This window comes from Perca fluviatilis, chromosome 19 (genome assembly GCF_010015445.1).
Source record: "Perca fluviatilis chromosome 19, GENO_Pfluv_1.0, whole genome shotgun sequence".
Lineage (NCBI taxonomy): Eukaryota > Metazoa > Chordata > Actinopteri > Perciformes > Percidae > Perca > Perca fluviatilis.
In genome coordinates, this window is record NC_053130.1 from 6,484,534 (window position 1) to 6,506,247 (window position 21,714).

General features: G+C 39.2%; 1 protein-coding gene across 3 annotated transcripts; it reads left to right on the forward strand.

The window, feature by feature from the left end:
• Positions 1 to 1,047: 1,047 nt before the first annotated feature.
• Positions 1,048 to 21,318, forward strand: LOC120548025 (protein phosphatase 1 regulatory subunit 1C-like). 3 transcript variants are annotated; one of them, XM_039783942.1, is made up of 6 exons: positions 1,048 to 1,206; positions 3,764 to 3,821; positions 6,403 to 6,440; positions 8,029 to 8,083; positions 14,327 to 14,530; positions 16,244 to 16,592. In XM_039783942.1, exons 1-6 carry the CDS (start codon positions 1,126 to 1,128, stop codon positions 16,297 to 16,299), a joined length of 492 nt encoding a protein of 163 aa, XP_039639876.1. In that variant the 5' UTR covers positions 1,048 to 1,125; the 3' UTR covers positions 16,300 to 16,592. The 3 variants fall into 3 exon arrangements, with proteins under 3 accessions (XP_039639876.1, XP_039639878.1, XP_039639877.1); XM_039783944.1 differs by lacking the exon at positions 14,327 to 14,530 and having other exon boundaries at positions 1,053 to 1,206; XM_039783943.1 differs by lacking the exons at positions 14,327 to 14,530; positions 16,244 to 16,592 and adding an exon at positions 20,020 to 21,318 and having other exon boundaries at positions 1,060 to 1,206.
• Positions 21,319 to 21,714: the final 396 nt, after the last annotated feature.

The following is a 21,714-nucleotide window of genomic DNA, read 5'->3' on the forward strand; positions in this document are numbered from 1 at the left end:
ATATATCTTTTTTGTGCATGTTATAGGTTTACAAAGTGAAAAAGCCCAAAGTCCACCCCAAAGGGACTTACCATCTCCAACAGAAAACACTGTTCACCAACTGCTCCAAACAGCTCTATTGTAGTCCAGCCTTTACTTCAGAGACAAACGTGGGTCACTTTGTAACACACGTTATAATGCTCGCCTAGCTGCTAGCGTGGCACGCCCTCATACTCTGCTTCTGACTGGCTAGTAGTCCTTACCTAGGTACTGTCAGGGCACGCCCTCATACTCTGCTTCTGACTGGCTTGTAGTCCTTACCTAGGTACTGTCAGGACACGCCCTCATACTCTGCTTCTGACTGGCTAGTAGTCCTTACCTAGCTACTGTCAGGGCACGCCTCTTACTCTGCTTCTGACTGGCTAGTAGTCCTTACCTAGGTACTGTCAGGACACGCCCTCATACCCTGCTTCTGACTGGCTAGTAGTCCTTACCTAGGTACTGTCAGGACACGCCCTCATACTCTGCTTCTGACTGGCTAGTAGTCCTTACCTAGCTACTGAGCATGTGCGACTCCCAACAAAGATGGAACAGAAGTGAGATGTCTCACTCTGTAGCTAAAACAGAGAGCTCAACACACAGGGTGAAAAGAGGAGCTGCAGCAATGTGTAGTACAACAAATATATGGTGTTTTTTGAAAAATTAAACCATGTAAACCTATTCTGGTACAACCTCTAAATACAATTATGAACCTGAAAATGGGCATAATATGAGCACTTTACAGTAAGTAAAGGATCAAATACTTGCCTTTTTGGTTTTTACGATGCAGAATAACATCACAAGATATAAAGACACATTTCTGACATTATTAAACTCCTTCATTCTGCATCAGAGTATGTTTGTAAAAATTGCTGCAATGACTAGGCTGCTATTCTTTCTTTCTTTCTCTCTCTCTCTCTCTCTCTCACTCACTCTCTTTCAATTAGTGATAATGGACCCCATCGGCTGAGAGAAGACCACTCCCTCCCTCTCTATTCCCTCCTTCCTTGACACACACACACACTCTCTCTCTCTCTCTCTCTCTCTCTCTCTCTCTCTCTCTCTTTCTGTCTGTCATTGTTTCTTTCTACCTCTCAGTCAGTAATTATGGAGCCCAGCAGTCCGAAGAAGATCCAGTTTGCTGTACCTCCGCTGCAGGGACAGCTGGACCCACAGGCCGCAGAACATGTGAGTGTGTCTGAATATATGTGTGTGTGTGTGGGGGGGGAGACGCTGTGGGTTCATGCATGTGAGGGCTGAAAGGAGCTTTTATCTGTTATCTTTTAAGCCTTGTCTGGAATTTTCTGTGTGTGGGTGCAGATCAGCATGTGTGCATAAAACTCGTTTTTTGTATCTGGGTGACAGCATGCGTATTCATTGGGTCTGCGTTATTTGTGACAAATTTAAGTGTTTTGGCAAAGAGTTAAAAAAGGGTCATATGTGTATGTTTGTTAGCAGATGGTATGAAGAATTAAAGGGGAAACCCACCCTAAAATACCCTATAAGACCTAATGCTAATTTATTGTGTATTCCGGAAATATTTACTATAGTTTCAGTGTTTCAAATTTTTTGCAAACACTTTTAATCAAATATTATAAAAACTTCTCTTCCAGTAAAAATCAATTGTATTTCCCTTGTTTACTTCACAAGTAGCTGATGATGTAAATGTGACTATCCAGAAAGGACAAGTGACATCATTTGAGGTAAACGTACATGTCATTATTAATTGTATGTGTAGTTTTTTGCCGCTAGGGGTCTCTTAATCAAAACAATGACAAATGACAGTTTGGTGACGTCATGAAGTAGCGTGGGATCATTGCTGTCATTGCAGTCAGCTTCTCCCGGTTATTAGGATTCCTTCACTTTTCATCGTTCAGGAGATTTTTACAGGGAGCCGAATTACCCGCAGTGGTCTCCTCCTCTATAAAACAAACCCAACCCGGCTTTTAAAACCAGTAAAAGAACTGAATAAAAGGAGTTTCACGTTAACAATCAGTGTTCCTCCGACTACGTCCAGCAGACAAAGGACATCCCAGAGGGGCTGTGAGCAGAGCTGCCGCTAACGTTTGCTCAGCACGTTTCTCTGATAACTGAAGATCCAGACTAAAATCCTTCATCTGGTTAAGATAAATAGTTAAAAACGACCAAGGTCTAAAGAGTGTATCGTAAAAATGTGGCTTCAAATTGGATAAAAAGTCAATTTACGACAGATCCTGGCAGACAACAACAACACTAACGCAAAGGGGATATGACGTCTTGGGAGGTAACGGTGACCAAATGACACAGACCGTGTCCTTGAATAAACATTTTCCGACATTTTAATGTTGAAATGTTACATATTATGGGAAATGGGATCACTTAGAAACTGATCTTTCTTAAGTAAAAGCGGGAAAGCCATGCAGAGTGACAGAAAGGTCAGTGTAACTGCTTACAGGTACAGAACACCACAGATGAATGAGAGTAACAGAGGTGTCACTTTCTTTGCAGTGATTCTGAATGGCACTTACAGTAAAAAGAAACAAAAGCCGCTCTTTCATACAGGCTTGAACATTTCATCAGGGAGTTCAAACTGGTCTCTGTAAGCCCTTTGCTTTACTGACGTCTTTATGAGCCGTTTTGTCAATGGGAACAGGAAATTGTTCATTTCGGAGGAAGCTGGTAATGTACAGTGACACATTAAAGCCCCTCTGTGGCTGTCTGGGGAGCCCCTGTGTTGGAAACTGTCAGCGTCAAAAGATATTTTAGCGACGGTTTAATGAGATACCATCTTGTAAACCAAGTCTCCTGTCCACGATGGGGATGATCATTTACATTCCTGTAATGCAACAGTGTTGTCTGGTTCGCTCAGAGAGCCAAGCAGAGGAATCTCGTAGTCTTTCTGCAGTTTTATTTAATGGGTTAAACCTGATCTTTCCATTGGTTATGGTAGTTATCATGGCTGTACAAGCGATCTGTAAATCACTGGGACAACTACAGTGTTTCTCATGTTAATGTCAGGAAAATGAATTTAAAATGTTCCTTTACAGCGTGCATTATAAAACAATGAGGTAGAAAAATAAAATGAATGAGATGATAACGTTGGCTGTTAGGACAACAGTAAATGTTTTCCATGCTACTACTGGTTACAGTAGAGTATGGGGGAAGATGTGATTAAAAAACAAAGTGGATAGTTACATTTGTATAGAGGCATTCGGAATAATGAACCCAAGCCTGAAGTATTCGGTCTGTCAATTAAATGTTCTCAATTAAGCTTCCTTTATAGGCAGGAGTGTGGTTTTAATTAACAGTGTGAGAACTGGGACAAGTAGCTCCAGTTGGTATTTTCAATGAACTTTTATTTGGACATTGAGGTTTTGTGTGTAAAGCCTTATTACTCGTCACACTTTACAAAAAACAACAACAATAAAAACCACAGCAGAGCTAACAAATAATACAGTTAACAGATTGTTAAGAAACACAAATTGAAATAGGAACAGGGTGAAACACTAAGAACACAAAAACCAACGGACTATCATAAGAGGATTAAAACAAACAGAGGTGTTGAACCAACCAGATGGTTACAGTCAATTATACATTGTGGGACCAAACAGAGTTTTAAGTCTTAAAAGCTTTCTGTGTTAATACATACAGTAAAACTAAACAATTGTCAAACTAGCGTCGGATCAGAGGGCTGAGGGAAGTCTTATGAAGATATTTGAAGGAGCGACAATTAATATATGTGTGCACTTGTGTGTTTTTACCTCAGATCCGTCGCAGAAGACCAACTCCTGCCACTCTGCAGATCTACAGACAACCTGGCACAGGTGAGAGAGAGAGAGAGAGAGAGATACAGAGAGACAGAGAGACAGAGAGACAGAGAGAGAGAGATGGAAAGAGCTGAAAAGCAGCAGCTATAATGGAACCTTTATTAGATTTGTGCTGCAGCTTTTGGTAAGTGATCTCAGTGTTCAGACTGGACTGATGGATGCCTAAAGACGGTGTGTGTGTTTGTGTGTGTGTGTGTGTGTGTGTTTCTTTCTGTCAGCTCTCAGCTCTTATAAAAGAGGCGAGGCTTCTTCCACTAGACAGTTGTATGAAGCTTTGTAGGTGCAAGTGGAATTTCAGCAGGAAGACTGGAAAATAGGGATGTAGCGGTGCATCGTGAATCGGTTAAAAATCTATATAAATGTGTGAAGATTACAACCGGTTGAGATAAAAAAAAAAAAAAAAAAAGAATCACGATGCAATCTTTTAAAGGCCTAGAGCGTAATCTACTTTTGATTTCACTAGTTTGACTTCAGACGTCACAACATCTTCTTAGTTATTTGAAGAGATTTTTTTTTCATTTAGTTCCATTTAATTTGGATGTGGGATTTGCTTTCAAAATCTACTCTCTCTCTCTCTCTCTCTCTCTCTCTGTGCACCAAATTTCACAGATTTTCATTCTCAATATTTTTCGACAATACCCCACTGTGGAGTGGAAACCAGCTGGCAGCTGTAAAAACAATAAGTGACTTGAAACAAGGAAGATCACCGCGACAAACAGTGCAGATGATAGCTGTTGAATTACTTCCAAGATTGTGCTGAAATAACCTTTGGCATTTTGTCTTTTATAAATTCTGATATTTTCTGAAAGTATCCCACTTTCACTGACGTCTATTGGAAACCTCTGGGAATTATGTCTGGTCTTTCTTAAAGAAACATCCACTAATTTAGTTTTATTTCCTCTAAGCCCAAAATCTTCCAGCTCGCTGTCGGTATTTGAAGATTCATACATCAGCACTGAGCTGGAGGGGGATTTGGGAGCCACACTGTTGCACAGGGTGACGCGCACACGCGCACACACACACACACACACACACACACACACACACACACACACACACACACACACACACACACACACACTCTACAGGCACCACATGTGGATTAATCCGCCGCTCAAAATAGTCCCCAACAAATGCACTATTTATTCCTATTCGTAAAATATTTCCCAAATGTACAGTACACAGCTGTTTTAGGAAATTACTTACTATTAAAAAAATAAAAGTATACAGTATCTCACAAAAGTGAGTACACCCCTCACATTTTAGTAAATATTTCATTATAACTTTTAATTTGACAACACTGAAGAAATTACACTTTGCTACAATGTAAAGTATGAAGTGTACAGCTTGTATAACAGTGTAAATGTGCTGTCCCTTCAAAATAACTCAACACACAGACATTAATGTCTAAACCGCTGGTGAGTACACCCCTATGTTAAATTCCCATAGAGGCAGGCAGAGTTTTATTTTTAAAGGCCAGTTATTTCATGGATCCAGGATACTATGCATCCTGATAAAGTTCCCTTGGCCTATAGGAAATAAAATAGCCACCCATCATCACATACCCTTCACCTACTACCTAGAGATTGGCATGGGGTAGATTCCATAAAATCATCTGTCAATGCAAATCAAACCAGCTATTAGGCTAACCGACATAAAACCATGCCAATCTCTAGGTATGGTGAAGGGTATGTGATGATGGGGGGCTATTTTAATTCCAAAGGCCAAAGGAACTTTATCAGGATGCATAGTATCCTGGATCTATGAAATAACTGGCCTTTAAAAATAAACATCAGCCTGCCTCTATGGGAATTTAACATAGGGGTGTACTCACTTTAGTTGCCAGCGGTTTAGACATTAATGGTTGTGTGTCGAGTTATTTTGAGGGGACAGCACATTTACACTGTTATACAAGCTGTACACTTTACATTGTAGCAAAGTGTAATTTCTTCAGTGTTGTCCCATTAAAAGTTATAATGAAATATTTACTAAAATGTGAGGGGTGTACTCACTTTTGTGAGATACTGTATATATTTTTTTATTATTAAAGATTCAAGTCTTCAGTAGTAACAAATGGGCTTGAGGCGGAGTCCCACAGAGAAGCTGGGAAAGTTAGAAATTATTGAGACAGACTAAGAGACTGTTGGTTTTTCCTCTTTTCATTGGATTTGTTGACAAAAGAAAAGGTAGCAGATCGCTTTCTTTGTGCTTTGAAAACAACAGTAGCGAGAGAGTGAGCTAAAGGGAGTTAATCTTTTTTTTTTTTTCAGAACAAAATGTATTTTGAAAGCCAGAAATCGCAGCATCTAGCCAAGTTTGCTCAACAGGACGGAGAAAAAAAAAAAGACTATTAAGGTCCACTGCCCAACCTGAGTGATGTGATTTTAACTATCAGACTGAGCAACAGACCCACTGACTCTGTTGGATCCCTGAGCTCTCGCTTGTGGGGCTAAAAAAAAAAAACATCTGTTGTGCAGATTTGGAAATGGCAATGTGCCATTTAGTTATAAAAATGAGCTAGTGACAAATCAATAAAAACAGAAAGAGCTCATTGCTGCTGTCTCATCTCTCTCTGCAGATGTTGGAGATCAACACAACGCCAGCGGAGAGTCACAGGTATGTACAAAAGTTGTTTATGAAGACAGATGCAGGGAGAAGTGGGGAACTAATCTGCTAGTAGTATTTTTTTAATTTGTTTTATTCAACCTTTATTTAACCAGGTAGGCTGTTCAGAACAGAACTCATTTGCAACGGTGACCTGGCCAAGAAAAGCATAAGAGTGCAAGACAACATTTTAAGTAGCAGATTAAGTAGGCATTACAAAGCCGGCGCAAAGTGAGTTGTAAGTAAGTCGATGGATATGCGAAAGTGATATGGCAATAACACAATATACATGAATAGACAGTCTATAACACTGCTGAAATGTAGTGAATAGTCAATATACGGTTAGTGCAAGTTGTTGTGGTCTAGTTAGTGATGCAGGTCAGTAATAACACAGTAAACATGAAAAGGCAGTCTATAAATGCTGAATGTAGTGAAGAGTCGATATACAGTTAGTATCAGGGAATTAACTTCCAATTTAAGGTTAGACATGGACACATAACATCAGACTGGTTAGTCTGTAGTTACCTCTAATGTGTCCTTTTAAAGTAAAATGAATGGGAGTAGCCAGTCTAACTATGTTATCTCCACTCCGGCATTTGACTTTGCAATGGGCTGATTAAACTCTAATTATAAACATTTAAAAACACAAGATGAAAGATTAAAGGTCCCATATTGCAAAAAGTGAGATTTCCATGTCTTTTTTTTTATTATAAAGCAGACAGGCTGAGGTGCTATATAACTACTACTATACTGTATATTATACTATATATACTGTGTATATATACTATACATACTATCAAAATGCTCAATCCACAGAGAATTGCACACAGCCCGTATTCAAAAACTGTGTTTTTAAACCAGCCGCCAGGACTTCTGTTTGGATGTTACGTCACAACTGTCCTATATATAGGTAGAAAGTGCCGTGTCTGTGGCATTACAGTCATTCCCCGGCTGCAAATGCAGATGCGGTGGACCCGTAAACGCTGACCAATCAGAGCAGACTGGGATTTTTCGGGAGGGGGTCTCAAAGAGACAGGTTCTTAAACAGAGTTTCAAACAGATGGTGAATACAGGTATATTCAGACAGAATAATAATAAAAAATCTGGCAAAAGAATTGTTTTTTCAACATTAAAGCATGTAGACATGTTCTAGTAGAAACCCAAAATACAAGTATGAATCAGAAATTGAGCACAATACGGGACCTTTAAAAGATAAGAAAAAAAAATGTGTTTCAGTTCCTCAAAATTGTATTCATATCTCGCACATTTCTTGAGAGCTTTTGCTATTATAAGGTCACGGCAAACATTCAGGGGACAATCTGCCAGATAAATGATGGCTTTTCTGGAAAGTCAGTGTTGTTTTCACTTTAATGAGATCAGGAAGGACAAAACCATGTATCCTGTTTCCTATTAGATGTCTGTCCGTATTTATAAGCAACTGAACGGAACCATTGTTTTCACATTATGTTTATAAGTGCATTGCTTGGCTTAGAATATCTAAAAATAATGTACTGAAACAGTGTTTTCTTGTTACAAAGATGTGTGAGTCAACATCTCTAGTTGTGTCACTGTGTTAAGTTTTTTTTCTTCTGTTGTGCAGGCTTCAGATTCCTCTCAGAGGAAGCAGAGCACCTACGACCCGCCCACCATGAAAGGTAAACACAGGACAGTTTTCAGCCTGGTCCCCCACGATTTTGCAAAATGTGCATAATGTATAAAAATTTATAAAAGATGTTCTGTGCATGGAAAACGGAAAAAAATCTATTTCCTCCTGGGGAGATGATTTTGAGAAGCATGTACTTAGTGCATCTCAAGTCTCTCTGCAATCCAACAGTAAAATGGGAAAATGGCGATGGAGAGAAAGCAGAAATGAGAATATATGCAGCAAATAACGGCAAAAACAAACGATACAAACCAACAACAAATAGAAAAATAAGTATTTACTTTACGGAGAATCAGTTGCCTGCGAAGAGGTTATTTAGGAGCACGGAGCCAGAAAGAATCTGTCCGTTACTGTTGGTGTTTTTAACAAACAATCCTTGCCTGTCTTTCACACTAAGGGACGGTCTTATTAATTCTGGCTTATTAGCAACAGACGAATCTCTTGTCCTTCAGAAATTAGGTGCAGTCAAAGTCGATTTCAGGCGTGACTGGGGCCAACAATAAGCATGTTGTTGGAAAATGTTATTTAATAAGCTAAATATCAAATAAATGTTTTTTTAAAAATAAATAAGAATAAAGAACTTGAACCAGAACTGGAAACAAATTCTCACTGCAGTATCATTCACTATATGTATGTGACTTTATGTTCTTTGTTCAGAGCTACAAATCCTATAAAACTACAGAATACTTCAGTAAAACTTCTACTGATACTTTATGTACTTTAAGGTCAACAATGTCGTGCAGTGGTGGATTTCTTGCAGCTGTGTACACACCATGCCTCCTGCTTCCTCTTTTCAGTTAAATGGCATCGATATGTTTGCTTTTTGTTTGGAAGTTCTTTGTTTTATCTGCAGCTATTTCTGGTTTTTACCCCCCACTTCTGTTTTTCTTTTGTCTTTAAAATTTGTCTGTCTCAGATCTGTAGGCTCAGCTGGCAGGGGGATAGGGGATGGGGGGATGGTGGTGGGAGTACGGCAGTTACTTGTGAGGTTTTTTTTAAGATTATTTTTTGGGCTTTTCCGCATTTAATTTGACAGGACAGCTAGGCGAGAAAGGGGGGGAAGACATACAGGAAATAGTCACAGGTCGGATTCGAATTCAGGACCTCTGCGTCGAGGCATAAACCTCTCAGTATATGTGCGCCTGCTCTACCACTGAGCCAACCCAGCCACACGATGGTTTGGTTTTTTTAACCCAAAAGCATTGGGGTCCAACTTGGCTCATGGGCTATTTCTGTGTCACATTATTAGGAAGAAATACATGTAAAGGCTTGGTTACCACAATAAACATAATTCATTTCTTAGACATTTTTCACGGCAGACATGTTGACATGTCATAGTAGGAAAAGCACAGGTGTAGGCCTATTCAAAAATGGCTGCATTCCACTTAGGAGAGGCCCTGGTATTGTGCATGCTGACTCACTGAAATAGACCTTTCCCACAGCAGACATTTTGACTTGTCATAGTAGGAAAAGCACAGCTGACATTGATAACCTTAACGATGACTCAATTCCATCAAGTGTCCCAGTGAGCTATTTCAGTGAGTCAGCATGCACAATACCAGGGCCTCTCCTAAGTGGAATGCAGCCATCAGTAATGGTTTTGAATACACCTGTGCGTGAAAAAGGTCTATAGCTTACTGGGACACTTGATGGAATTGAGACATTCTTAAGGTTATCAATTTCAGCTGTGCTTGTCCTACTATGACAAGTCAAAATGTCTGCTGTGAAAAATGTCCATTCTGAGACTTTTGCGTCCACCCAAAAACAATGGAGGTGAATGGAATTTCCAGTAGTTTGTGGTGCTCGCAGCTTTGAGAAATTACATTTAAAACAATTCGACAGTTGCATCTCCTTTCAGAGTAAGAGTCCTTGTTAGTCAGGATTATCCACAGAACAGACCGTGTATGTCATTCAATGGAAACTTTTTATATGAGCTGCTAGTTTTCTATTGCCTTTTAAAGCGCCCATATTATGCTCATTTTCAGGTTTATAACTGTATTTTAAGGTTGTACCAGAATAGGTTTACATGGTTTAATTTTCAAAAAACACCATATTTTTGTTGTACTGCACAGCTCTCTCTCACTGCTGTAGATCCTCTTTTCACCTGGTTTCTGTTTTAGCTACAGAGTGAGACCTCTTTTCATCTTCTTCTTCTGTACTATCTTTGATTGCACTCGCACATGCGCAGTAGCTCAGATGTAGAGCATGTCAGCTAGCTAACTCTAGAGACAGTAAAAGAAAGGCTGTTTCTTCAACTTTGGTCAGTTACAAGGCAGGATTAGCTGGGAGACTTCTAAATGAGGGCGCACATGTAAGTAGTTCTTTTGTAGATTATGGTGAACTTGTGTGTGTTGTAGCAGTGCTTTGCTATTGAGAACGACGTAGCATGCTAGCGTTAGCGTTAGCCGGCTAACGCTACGAGCTAACGGTTGTGGTTAGCCAGCTCATTTCGGACTGTGACGTCACAGTCCGAGGCCGATTTTGAACAGCTCACTAGGAGACTGAAAGCATGACACATTCAGAAACCGTATCTCACTCAAAACAGCATGGATGGATTTATTTCAAAGTTTGTATGTGTGTGGAAGCACCAGAGACACAAAAGAACACCCCAAATCCCAGAAAAAGTGTTTTTTTCATAATATGGGCACTTTAAAGATTTGTTTACATCTGTACGGGTTTTAAACAGCCGTAAACATGCTTATATTTTCAGTGAGTCTGATTAGTTGGGTACATTTTCATAATTAGGTCAAACTGTTTATCTTTGTTAATGTACATAAAGATTGTGAATGCTATAACTGTGAGCAAAGTCCGAAATTTTAAAATACTACAAGTAGTGGCTTTGATATGTTGATATGGCGGATTTGTGCAACTAAGGACATGTAATAGAAACACAGAGCCTGTCCTCTGATAACAGTGGAGACAGTTGATATTATGGTATAAAGATTAGTTTATTGCTATTACTGTTTCTGTTATTTTATTGGTAGTACTGAGGCCCGTTCCAGAAAGCAGATTTAGTGAAAACTCTGAGTTGGTTAACCCTGAGATGAGGGAAACTCTGGGTTTTCCGTTTCAGAAAGAGAGGTAACTTAACCCCCGGAGTCAGTTACTATGGTAACTGAGCCTGTGAACCTAACCTGGTCGGGAGCAGGTTTTCTTCAAGAAACCTCGAGTTTCTCTCAGTCTCCTCTCAGTCTGTTTGTTATCTGCATGAATAAAAAAATGTATTGGTTTATGTTAGGCAGATTATAAAACGTATTGGTTTATGTTAGGCAGATTACAGAAAGTTTTTTTCTCAAACATGTTATGTCCTTTTGTCGACGATCCCGTTTGATGAAAAAGCTGTATTAATTCACAGAGAGTTTACGTCGGGAGATGATATTGAGTCCCGACTATAGATGTATTTTCATTTCCACATAACCGATTTGAGAGGTATTTTTTATCACAGTCCATCAGATATGTAGATACCTTATCCGTCCTCATATCACTAACATCAACCATCGTGGACATGCTTTTACATCCCAGCAGATTCTTTGTGTCGCATTACGTTTTTTGCAAACGGCAGTTTTTTTTATAACAGTGTAGCGGATCATACTGTAAAAGTAAAGCCACTGTAGAGCTGTCAGAAAAGTGTGACTCGCTCTGAAACGTTTTTTAAACGTGTTCCCTGGACACAAACCAGTGAGAGCCATTAAAAGGAAATACATGATTATACATTATAGTTCTGTTAATGATCATGGTGCTGCAGCCTCAGAATGGGATTATTATTAGTTTACTTTTTCGCCCGCAGGATTGCACCTAAATGAAATTATAGGTGTAATACAATTCCAGTTTTCACCAGTAATATTATAAGTTAACTGTGATTAAATATGAAATTAATACACTGTTAATGCGTACACATTGACTCGAGCACCAATTTTCTCTCTTTTGCAGCAGCAGCCGCTGTCTTGCTTTTTTTAACAAAATGCATGTTCAACGTTAAAACTCGCTGTTTGTGCGCATGAGTATTTCCGCCAACCCATTTGTTTGTGGTTGTTACCATGGTGAATCGTAGAATCATGGCTCCATTCATACTGCCTTTTGTGCACGCGCGTAACCCTGAGTGAACATACTCCCGAGTTGATTGAACCAACTCAAATCAGCTGTTCTGGAACCGAAAACTCTGAGTTTCCCCTCTCAGGGTAAATCAACTCAGAGATCAGGGTCACACTCAGAGTTTGTTAAACCTCCTTCCTGGAACGGGCCTCTGTAGTCAAAATGTTGTTTGTTGACTTTTGGGGGTGCCGGATATGCAAGTTTTAAGTTACTGTATTGTCTCTTCAATAGTGAATACTGTCGTTATCTTTTGAGGAGCTGCTTTACTTGAAAGAAAAGTTGTCAACACATCTCAGCTTTCATCCACAGTTTGTATAACGAGCGCCTGTCTGATGGCTTTAATCCCTAAAAGACTGTTGTTGTCATTTTGTTATCATCGCCTGAACTGAATAATTTATAAAACTGTTACAGGACTCAGAGGAAGCACGGTTTAGAGATGCTGACGTAGCAAGGCCTTCATATTCACTACAGTGTCTATCTGACTTTGAATATGTACGCGAGACAGAGAACTCTATTTTAATGATTCCGTAGGTTTTCAGAGAAGAGGAAAGGAAGACAACTAGGAAGAAAAACATAGTGCATGTAAGTGTGTGCGCAGAGCTCTCTGCCAGTGAGTGCAGCACTGAGTTCCGGGAAGTGGAGACAGTAAAAGCTTTTCTTTTATTGATCCCGTCTAAGTGTGTGTGTGTGTGTGTGTGTGTGTGTGTGTGTGTGTGTGTGTGTGTAGGCCAGTTAGCTAATAGCCTCATGAGTAACTGCCTATGCACCAAAGATTTACATGATGTAGGATCAGAAAAAAATACGTAATAATCTGATAAGATTTTATTGTCACATTTTGTTTGTTTATTTTAAACTTAAGAGGGCATTCATTTGATTTTCAAGCAGACGTAGGCAGCATTCACCTAAATCTTTAGTCCCTGTAGGCTCATGGAGAAACAGTTACAAATCAAACTGAACATGAAACTGATCCAAAAAGAACTAGTTGGAGTTTTTAGACTCCCAGTAGCTTTACAAAAAAAAAAAAAAATACTACCTTAAAACTTACATTGTTAATAGAGCTATGGCTCTTTTTTGTATGGGTCCACTTTACGGTTTGGTGATAACTACGGATTAGATTAGATTAGATTCTACTTCATTGTCATTGTGCAGTGTACAAGTACAATGACAGCGAAATACAGTTTGCGTCCAACCAGAAGTACAAAAAAAGCAGAAAATTGCAATGCAATATACAAGTATAGACAGGTGGTGCATAGGCAGGACAAGAAATATATTGCAGTGTTATAAGAGCAGAATAGTAGGTTAAATTATCACCGGGATGCAGAGCAAGAGTTCAGTAGGGTGACAGCTGCAGGAAAGAAGCTTCCTCTGAACCTGCTGGTACGGGTGCGGAGAGACCTGAGACACCTCCCGGACGGGAATGGGGTGAACAGGCTGTGATTGGGGTGAGAACAGTCTTTGAAGATGCTGCGTGCCTTACGCAAGCATCGCTTGCCCTGGATGGTCTCGATGGAGGGGAGTGAGGAACCGGTGATGCGTTGGGCAGTTTTCACCACCCTCTACAGTGCTTTCCGGTCATGGGCAGAGCAGTTGCCATATCATGGCCTCACTGTTCATGCATGGCTTCTGATTAGGGAAAGTGGTAATCCGTTTGAGGGTGGTGACACTGTTGATATGAGAGTTGATACAGTCCAGAACGGAGGAGGCATATGAGTCAATGTCCGTGTGGGAGTCATGGGTGGCCTGAGTTGCGAACACTCTCCAAAACGCTGCTGAAGTGCAGAGTCAGTGAAGTGGACATTTAACAGGGAACATTGGAGTTTGTTAGCAGTAGATTTTGTATAATAAATCAGTAACCTTCTTCTCTAAACATACAGTAATGCTAAACAGCTACAAGTGAGACACATTTCTCTGACGTCTTCCCTCGAGGCTACTGGGATGTTTATGTTTTATACAAGATGTCAGGGAAAGCTACTGAACTGTTTTCTTCAGTTGGATTTTTTCGTCTTCTAGTTTTCTCGTTAAGTTTAATTTCGGTTATATTTTTTAAATTACAAATTCATTTTAGTTTTGGCCATTTTTCCCGCTTTATTGCGATGTCTGTAGTTAAAGCGTCTCTCCACCAGAGGTGCTCTTCTCTCCTCAGAGCTTCAGCTGGGGGTGGAGCACCACCTTCTGGGGGCTGGGCTCTGTGACACAGACGGCCAGCTGAGCCCAATCACAGCACAGCTCTATGCCACCGCTTCCATGTGGGCGAATCACAATGGGCCAGAGGAAGCCAATGGAAATGAGGCGAGTCTGCTGTTAGCCAATCAGGAGAGAGGAGTGGCAGAGAGCAACAGTTCAGGGGGTAAACAGTTTTCAAGACAGAAAAACGTACACACTTTGGCCGGCAGTATATTCCAAACTCAATCTGTGCTATCAGATTTTTATCACATTTACAGTAGTGCTACAACTAAAGACCATACTTAAGGAAGTAAAACATGTTATTACATGGAAGTATAAAAATACAGAGCATCCAACCAATAACATGATACTGTCTGTCTATCAGTTGTATATTTTAGAGAAAATTTCAATGTTTGTCTCACCAGCCTGTAGTGAATGACACTAAAGGGAGTGTGTTTGTTTGGCTGTAAGCGCAAAAAAACATTGTGCAACCATTACATATTCAAGGTTATTTGGAGTATACTGTTGGCCTTCACACACACACACACACACACACACAAGAATTAGAGTTAAACTCTCATTTCATTTATTAGGAATAACAGTTCACTTAAAAAAATCACCAGCTGTTTGCTTACTTCACTGGTAGCAGTTATAATTATGACATGACATCTTTTATATCAACATTGAATCAAATGTAACATTAAAGGAGTTGCTTGTAAAATTCTGCAACTTTAAGGAGCTTTTTGGTGTCTCTAGGCTCTTTGTTACACTATAAACTGCTCTTACCAATCCCTGCAGGCCGCTGATAAACCAACTGTACACTACTTGCAAAGCACTAAACCATAGACAGACAATGTTGGCATCTTAAGATCCGGATATTTTCCTCTGGAGATGGAGAGTTAATATTAGTGATGCACCAAAATGAAAATTCTTGGCCGAAACCGAAAACCGAAACCGAAACACGGAAAGAAATTAAGCCAATTATTAGTACCATTGCATTTATGGCTATGACTGTGTACTAACTTTACTAAAATCAAGGCATTGCAATTGTATAAATTAATATTAAAGTGGCCTGGATCATCTCTCGTGCGCCCTGCTTTATTTCCGCATCCAAGTAATGGTCTTTATAACGCGGATCAAGTACAGTCACGATGAAGTGCAGAGGATCCGAATAGATCTCACTGAAACGTGTGCTGACAGACTCTTAAGAGCGTACTTCATTGTTTTCACTCCGTGGTCCGTCTCAACCTCTTTGCTTAGGAGACGCTTTGCAGGTGGAACCGATCGGGTACTGACACACGTGCAGGTCGCCGTTTCTGTTTGCGTCATCACAACATTTTGGCCGTATTGTTTCGGTGATAAAAGTATTTTCGGTGGCCGAATATTCAGTGCATCCCTAGTTAATATTCAATTTAAATCCTCCAGATAGATGGAAACACAACTCCAAATGAATCATAATGCTGCCCTGTGTTTGCAGGATGTGCAAAAAGGCAGTTTTTTTACTAATATGTTAACCATAATAGATGTATTGGTCTGTTGGCTTCTTGTTTTTCTGTCCTCTAGTTGCCAGAAATTGATGAATGCAGCTTTAAGGTTGTGCCTGCCAAAGCGCTGGCGTGCATTCAACAAGCCTATGTACAGACGAAGCTAAAAATATGGCATTCAAATTTGATTACATCTACAATTTATGAAAATAAACATTGCTGCACACATATTGTACACACCCAGTCTGTTACTAATATGTTTACATCTCCATAATAATACTTCATATTCTGTAAATCTCTTGACTACTAACAACACTAACTCCTCTGTCTCTCCCTCTCTTGTGGCTTTGCATGATCTTTCAATTTTCCATCCTCTTTTACCCTCCTCCCTTCCTCTTCCCCTTCTTTCTCAGATTTGTCATGCGACCACAAAAAGGAAGCATCCAGTCCCGACTCCGTCTCCCGATAGCCACCTTTGCTTACTTTCATCTCTTTGTCTCTCAATAACCAACTTTTCCGCTGTTACTCACTGCTGTTCATCTGATCCCACTAACACACTGCTTCACTCTTGTGCTTCACATAAATACTGTAGGATTTGATTTGGCATCCATCCTCCCTCTCTTTCACGCACAAATACAGACACATAAAGTTTAGTTAAATGTGCTAATTCAGTCTACATTTAAATTACTGTAGGTGACGTTGGTGAGGTTTTGCTTGTGTAGAAATGGCTGTGAATAAAGATGTAATATATTGAAACATTTACTGAATGTCTGAGTATTCTTCATCCTTTAGCGAAAGTCTTTCTAGAAAGCACTTAATGTTTTGTAGTAGTTGGGGGTTTACTTCACGCAACAGAGGTTTTTTACTCTCTATGACAAACAAAATTAAAACATTTTTAGATCAAAATTTGAGGAGACGAGGGGGGGCGCTGCTGAGCAATGAGGAGATAAGACGCACCTGGCTGTAGCTCCTACAGATTTCATATTAAAATTTTGGAGAAGAAGGCAATTTCTGAAGAAATTCCTGCTGAGTGACTCCTGGGTCAGACAGTTTATTTAATAAAGCTAAGCAGCATTCAAACTACCTTATTACTCAGAGTGTAATTCCTATCTCCTAGATTTTGACATTGTGAGATAGAGTGGCCTCTGCTGAACGTGTTGCTGTAAAATATGTGCTTGCGGTGGCAAAAATGTGTGAAACCGAGTGAGCTTGAAAAGGTTTTCTGTTTTGCACCTAAAAATGTTGGTCTCTGTCAACACTGAAGTCCATTGGGCAATTGGATGACACTTCTGTCACTTTGAGGCTCATAGCACAAAATATGTAAATCCATTATAGTTACATTGTTTGAAAGAGCACATATTTCTCTACCTTTTGATGAAAAATGATGTATGAAGAGTGAAAATTATGGGAGTTAGAAGAAGTTAAAGATACATTTGTAAGAAGAGTTTGACCCCGCTATGTGTGCGATGTCATCAACTCTGAACATTCGTTTGTAATGGGGGACAAATTCACGGAAAACGTTGAATATTTGGGAAAGTAAGGAACACTAAAACTAATAGAGATAATGTCCTAATTGTGTTAAACATTTTAAAGGTCCCATGACATGGTGCTCTTTGGATGCTTTTATATAGGCCTTAGTGGTCCCCTAATATTGTATCTGAAGTCTCTTTCCCGAAATTCAGCCTTTGTGCAGAATTACAGCCACTAGAGCTATGGAGGAAATATTTATTCATAATTCAAATTGATAGTCCAAAGAGAAATTGAAAGTCCAAAGAGAAAACAAAGCGAGATGAAACTAAAAATATTATTATTATTTTTTAAATTTTCCATTTGGCTTTTGAATTTAATATTTGGCTTTTGAATTTCAATTTATCATTGGCTTTTAATTTTCATTTAATATTTGGCTTTTGAATTTCAATTTAGCATTGGCTTTTAATTTTCATTTAATATTTGGCTTTTGAATTTCCATTTAACATTGCCTTTTCATTTGGACTTGACACATGTCAATGTAAATGAGGAGGCGTGGCCCAAAGGCTGGCGGGAGGATCTGAAATGAAAGGGGTGCAGAGGCACCTTATGAACAGCAGGGGGAGCAGACTGTTGGGGAGCATCTGTCTGCAGCTTCACAACCAGGCTGGCTTGGCCTCTTATTTCACATGATAGAAAATATTGATGTAGGCTAAACACAAACGACATTTCATGCAACAACCGTGAAGTTTTCATGTAGTTACTATAATTGGGCCCGTGTTAGTGAGGACTACATTAGGACTGTATTTAAAGCTGATTCTGGTTTCCAACTTCGCCCTAGGTACTTTGGACTTTCAATTTGAATTATGAATAAATATTTCCTCCATACAAGAGCCAGTCCCACAATGAGCTTTCCTTAGTGTTTTCCTATAGTAATGTTAAAAAACCTCATAAAGTGAAATTTTCATGCCATGGGACCTTTAATGTTTTTATAAAGTTTCTACGTTAAATAATTTTGAACTAGTTCAGTGCCAAAAAAACGTGGTGGAAGAATAATAACCAAGAGCATTCCGTCCATTCATTTGAATGGGGAGAAAAAATTCCGGAAAACATTGAATATTTTGAAAAGTATTAAAGTTGCACTATGAGTTCCTGCATGGTTTCAGCATGATTTAATTTATGTCTATGTTCAAGAATGTGGAATAGTGCCATAGAAAACAGCAGAAGAATAATAAGCAAGAAGAACATAGGACAACATGTAGGAGTTGAATGAATTGTAGTAAAAAGTCTGATAGGTACCTGAAAAATATAACATGTAAACCAGAAGGGGGTATACCGGAGCACTGGGACAACTATTAAGAGATTAAACCATTACAGCGTACCGGATTAAAGAAAAAGGACATGCTGTTTTGTCTATGTGCACCATTTACACAGCAATCTAAACATTACATGGCTGCCTTCCTCACATCTGTGTGACCCTACTGTTTGGAGATCAACATGCCTGGTCACTGCATTAGCAGCTGAAATGTCTCTGTGTGTTTGTGAATGAGTGTGTATGCACATGGCCCCTGAGAGGAAAAATGTCCACAGATTGGATGATGTATTATTTTTAAGTGATTCATTTTGTGGTTTCTATCTAGACTCTCACGTTATCAGTTTCCTGCTCTTCTTCAAGGATTTAGCTGGAATTTCCTGTTTGAAAGTGCAGATGGAAACAGGAGGATTTATTAGAGGGACCTTTGCTGTCCTTTACTGCCATCAGTTTCTTAGTTTTATTTTGTAAACGTCCTAAACTATTTCAGTTAATGACTGTGTTTGAGTCCATGCTGTGGCTCTGGAAAAGTATATAGTGTATCATGTTTTCTGAGGTTTGATTAGTTTAGTTATAAAAGGTATTTAAATTGATATTAACATTTGGAAAAGGGGGAAGAAAAGGGCTGTCAATGGCAGGTATTAAACCAAAATAGTCAAATAAACCTGGCTTTGTTTTGAGTATTACAATATTGTTTTTTGTGTTATTTTTAGTATCTCTTTCATTGTCATCACTTTAAATGTCATTTTCAAAATCTTAAATGTATACAAAAATGTATTCAAAATTTTAGCAGCAGGTGTGAAAAGATTCACCATTAAAATGTAATGTGATGAAAGAAATAATGAAAGCATGGCACGATATAAACAATTAGAAAATCCAGATAATTAGCAAAAACAATCAAACACCCTGGAACTGCATTGCATGGGAAATAAAAAAGGACAAAGGGCATTAATCATGACATAATTTAGACCATTAGCCACAAGAGGAATCATTTATAGAGTCTCTCTGGCATACCACTAGTCAAATTAAATGTTATGTCTAGCTATAAATGCAGTAACTGGCCCAAGTAGTTGTGCTATTGAACACAAATGTTTTGTGTTTCAGTGCATCCTGTTGTGGTCATGGCATAATTAGTCTACTAGTGCAGTAGCCCAAATGGAATTAAATTACTGTCAAGCCATTCAGAAATGCTATTTACATTATCCCAGTGTGTTTGACCATCTGCATGACCAATAAATGTAGATTACAGCACATGTTTACATACAAGCTAGGAGATGTAGCTCAGTTTTGATTAAATGCTATTGGCTTGCTTTCCTTTTGTTTGCTCTTGCCTCTGTAGGTAATAATCAATCCATTCAATATGGTAAATTTTTTTGTTAATGTCATATCTGTGTGTGTGTGTGTGTGTAGGTAAGATGAAAAGTGTTGTACCTGAGGAGGAGGAGGAAGCCAACCCTCAGGACGACTGATCCAGGAGAGAAAGCTTAGCACAAAAGAGGCGGCCATTTTATCTTTGATATTCTGCACGAACCAACGGACAGACTCTGGCCTTTATCTCAAGTGTAACACCTACGACACAAGACATCAACAGTGGGAGAGTTTATTGAGAGACAGCAGTTAACATTTAATTAAGTATGTAAAGGAATGAGTTAAACCAGCTTCACTCTTAACGAACTGGCCTGGAAACTGCTCATTTGACTCCACACAAACTATCAACTAATGTTACTCTACCATTGTCTAACCCCTGAGAATCACACTGATTAAAAATTAAACTTACATTAGTTTGCCCCGTTTTAGTTCATAAATAGAAGTATGGTTCCCCCTTTAACCAAAGCAGCAAACTTATAACAATTCACCGCCATCACAACCTCAAACAGCTGACATCTTAACATTTTTGGAGGGAAACTCGACATACCAACCAACCAACAGACATTGGCGTCATAAATGTTGTCATTTAAAAATGTAACGTTACACACTGAAAAAAGATTTCAAAGGAAGGAATCTGGTTAAATTTTGGTCTGCTAGCTACCTGCTAGCTACAACAGTGTAGCCAAGATAGCTAACCTAGCAAGCGCTAACTACACTTAAGACAGCTAGCTAATTCACAGTAGATAACGTTATAGCGACTTCGTCACCATAAAGTGTGAGTTTATTCAAAACCAAATCAACCGAAGATGATAAAAATCTTGATAGCAACAGTTTAAACTTTAAACTGCTAGCTAGCTAACTACACAACTGTTAGTACTATGACGGCTTAAAGTCACCTGTTGAAGTAGCGCAGGTTTTGTAACGTTACTGGTCCTGAGGCCAGAACCGCCATATTAACATTACCTATGAAGTGATACGTAGTAGCCTATAACTGCACTATAACTAAGTAATCTTCTGGGTTGTTTCTCCCCCAAGGTTATCAAAATGTCCACTGTGTAATCAGGAATTTGCAGTCGGTTCACACATTAACGGCTGTAAAATATACTGTAGTTATTGGAATACAAGTAATGCAATAAATAGCCTACTACTTTTAGCTTAATTTAATGCCATTTCTGAAGCCCTGTACTGGCATTTTCCTCAGCAAACATTTTGTAATTAACATTAGCTTAATGAGGTTATCATAAATGTTATTAGTGTGAGGTATTTTATTGTGTAACCTGTCAGTTGAAGGTTAAAGGAACACGCCGACTTATTGGGAATTTAGCTTATTCACCGTAACCCCCAGAGTAAGACAAGTCGATACATACCCTTCTCATCTCCGTGCGTGCTGTAAAGCTGTCTGACAGCTCCAGCGGCATCAGCCCATCACAGAACAGGCAGGTGAATGGTTCCAGTAATCCTACTGCTCCGAATAAGTGACAAAATAACGGCAACATGTTCCTATTCACATGTTGTGATTTGTAGAGTCACAGCGTGTACAAAAAACAACGTAACATGAGACACAGCCATCTTCTAAACGTAAACAAACCGGGAACTATATTTCTCAGGCGGAAGAATATAGTACTTGGAGCGGAGTGGTATGCACGCAGCAATCCTGTCTGAGAATATAGTTCCCAGTGTTTTACGGTTAGAAGATGGCTGTGTGTCCGTTACGTTGTTTTTTTTCACACACGCTAA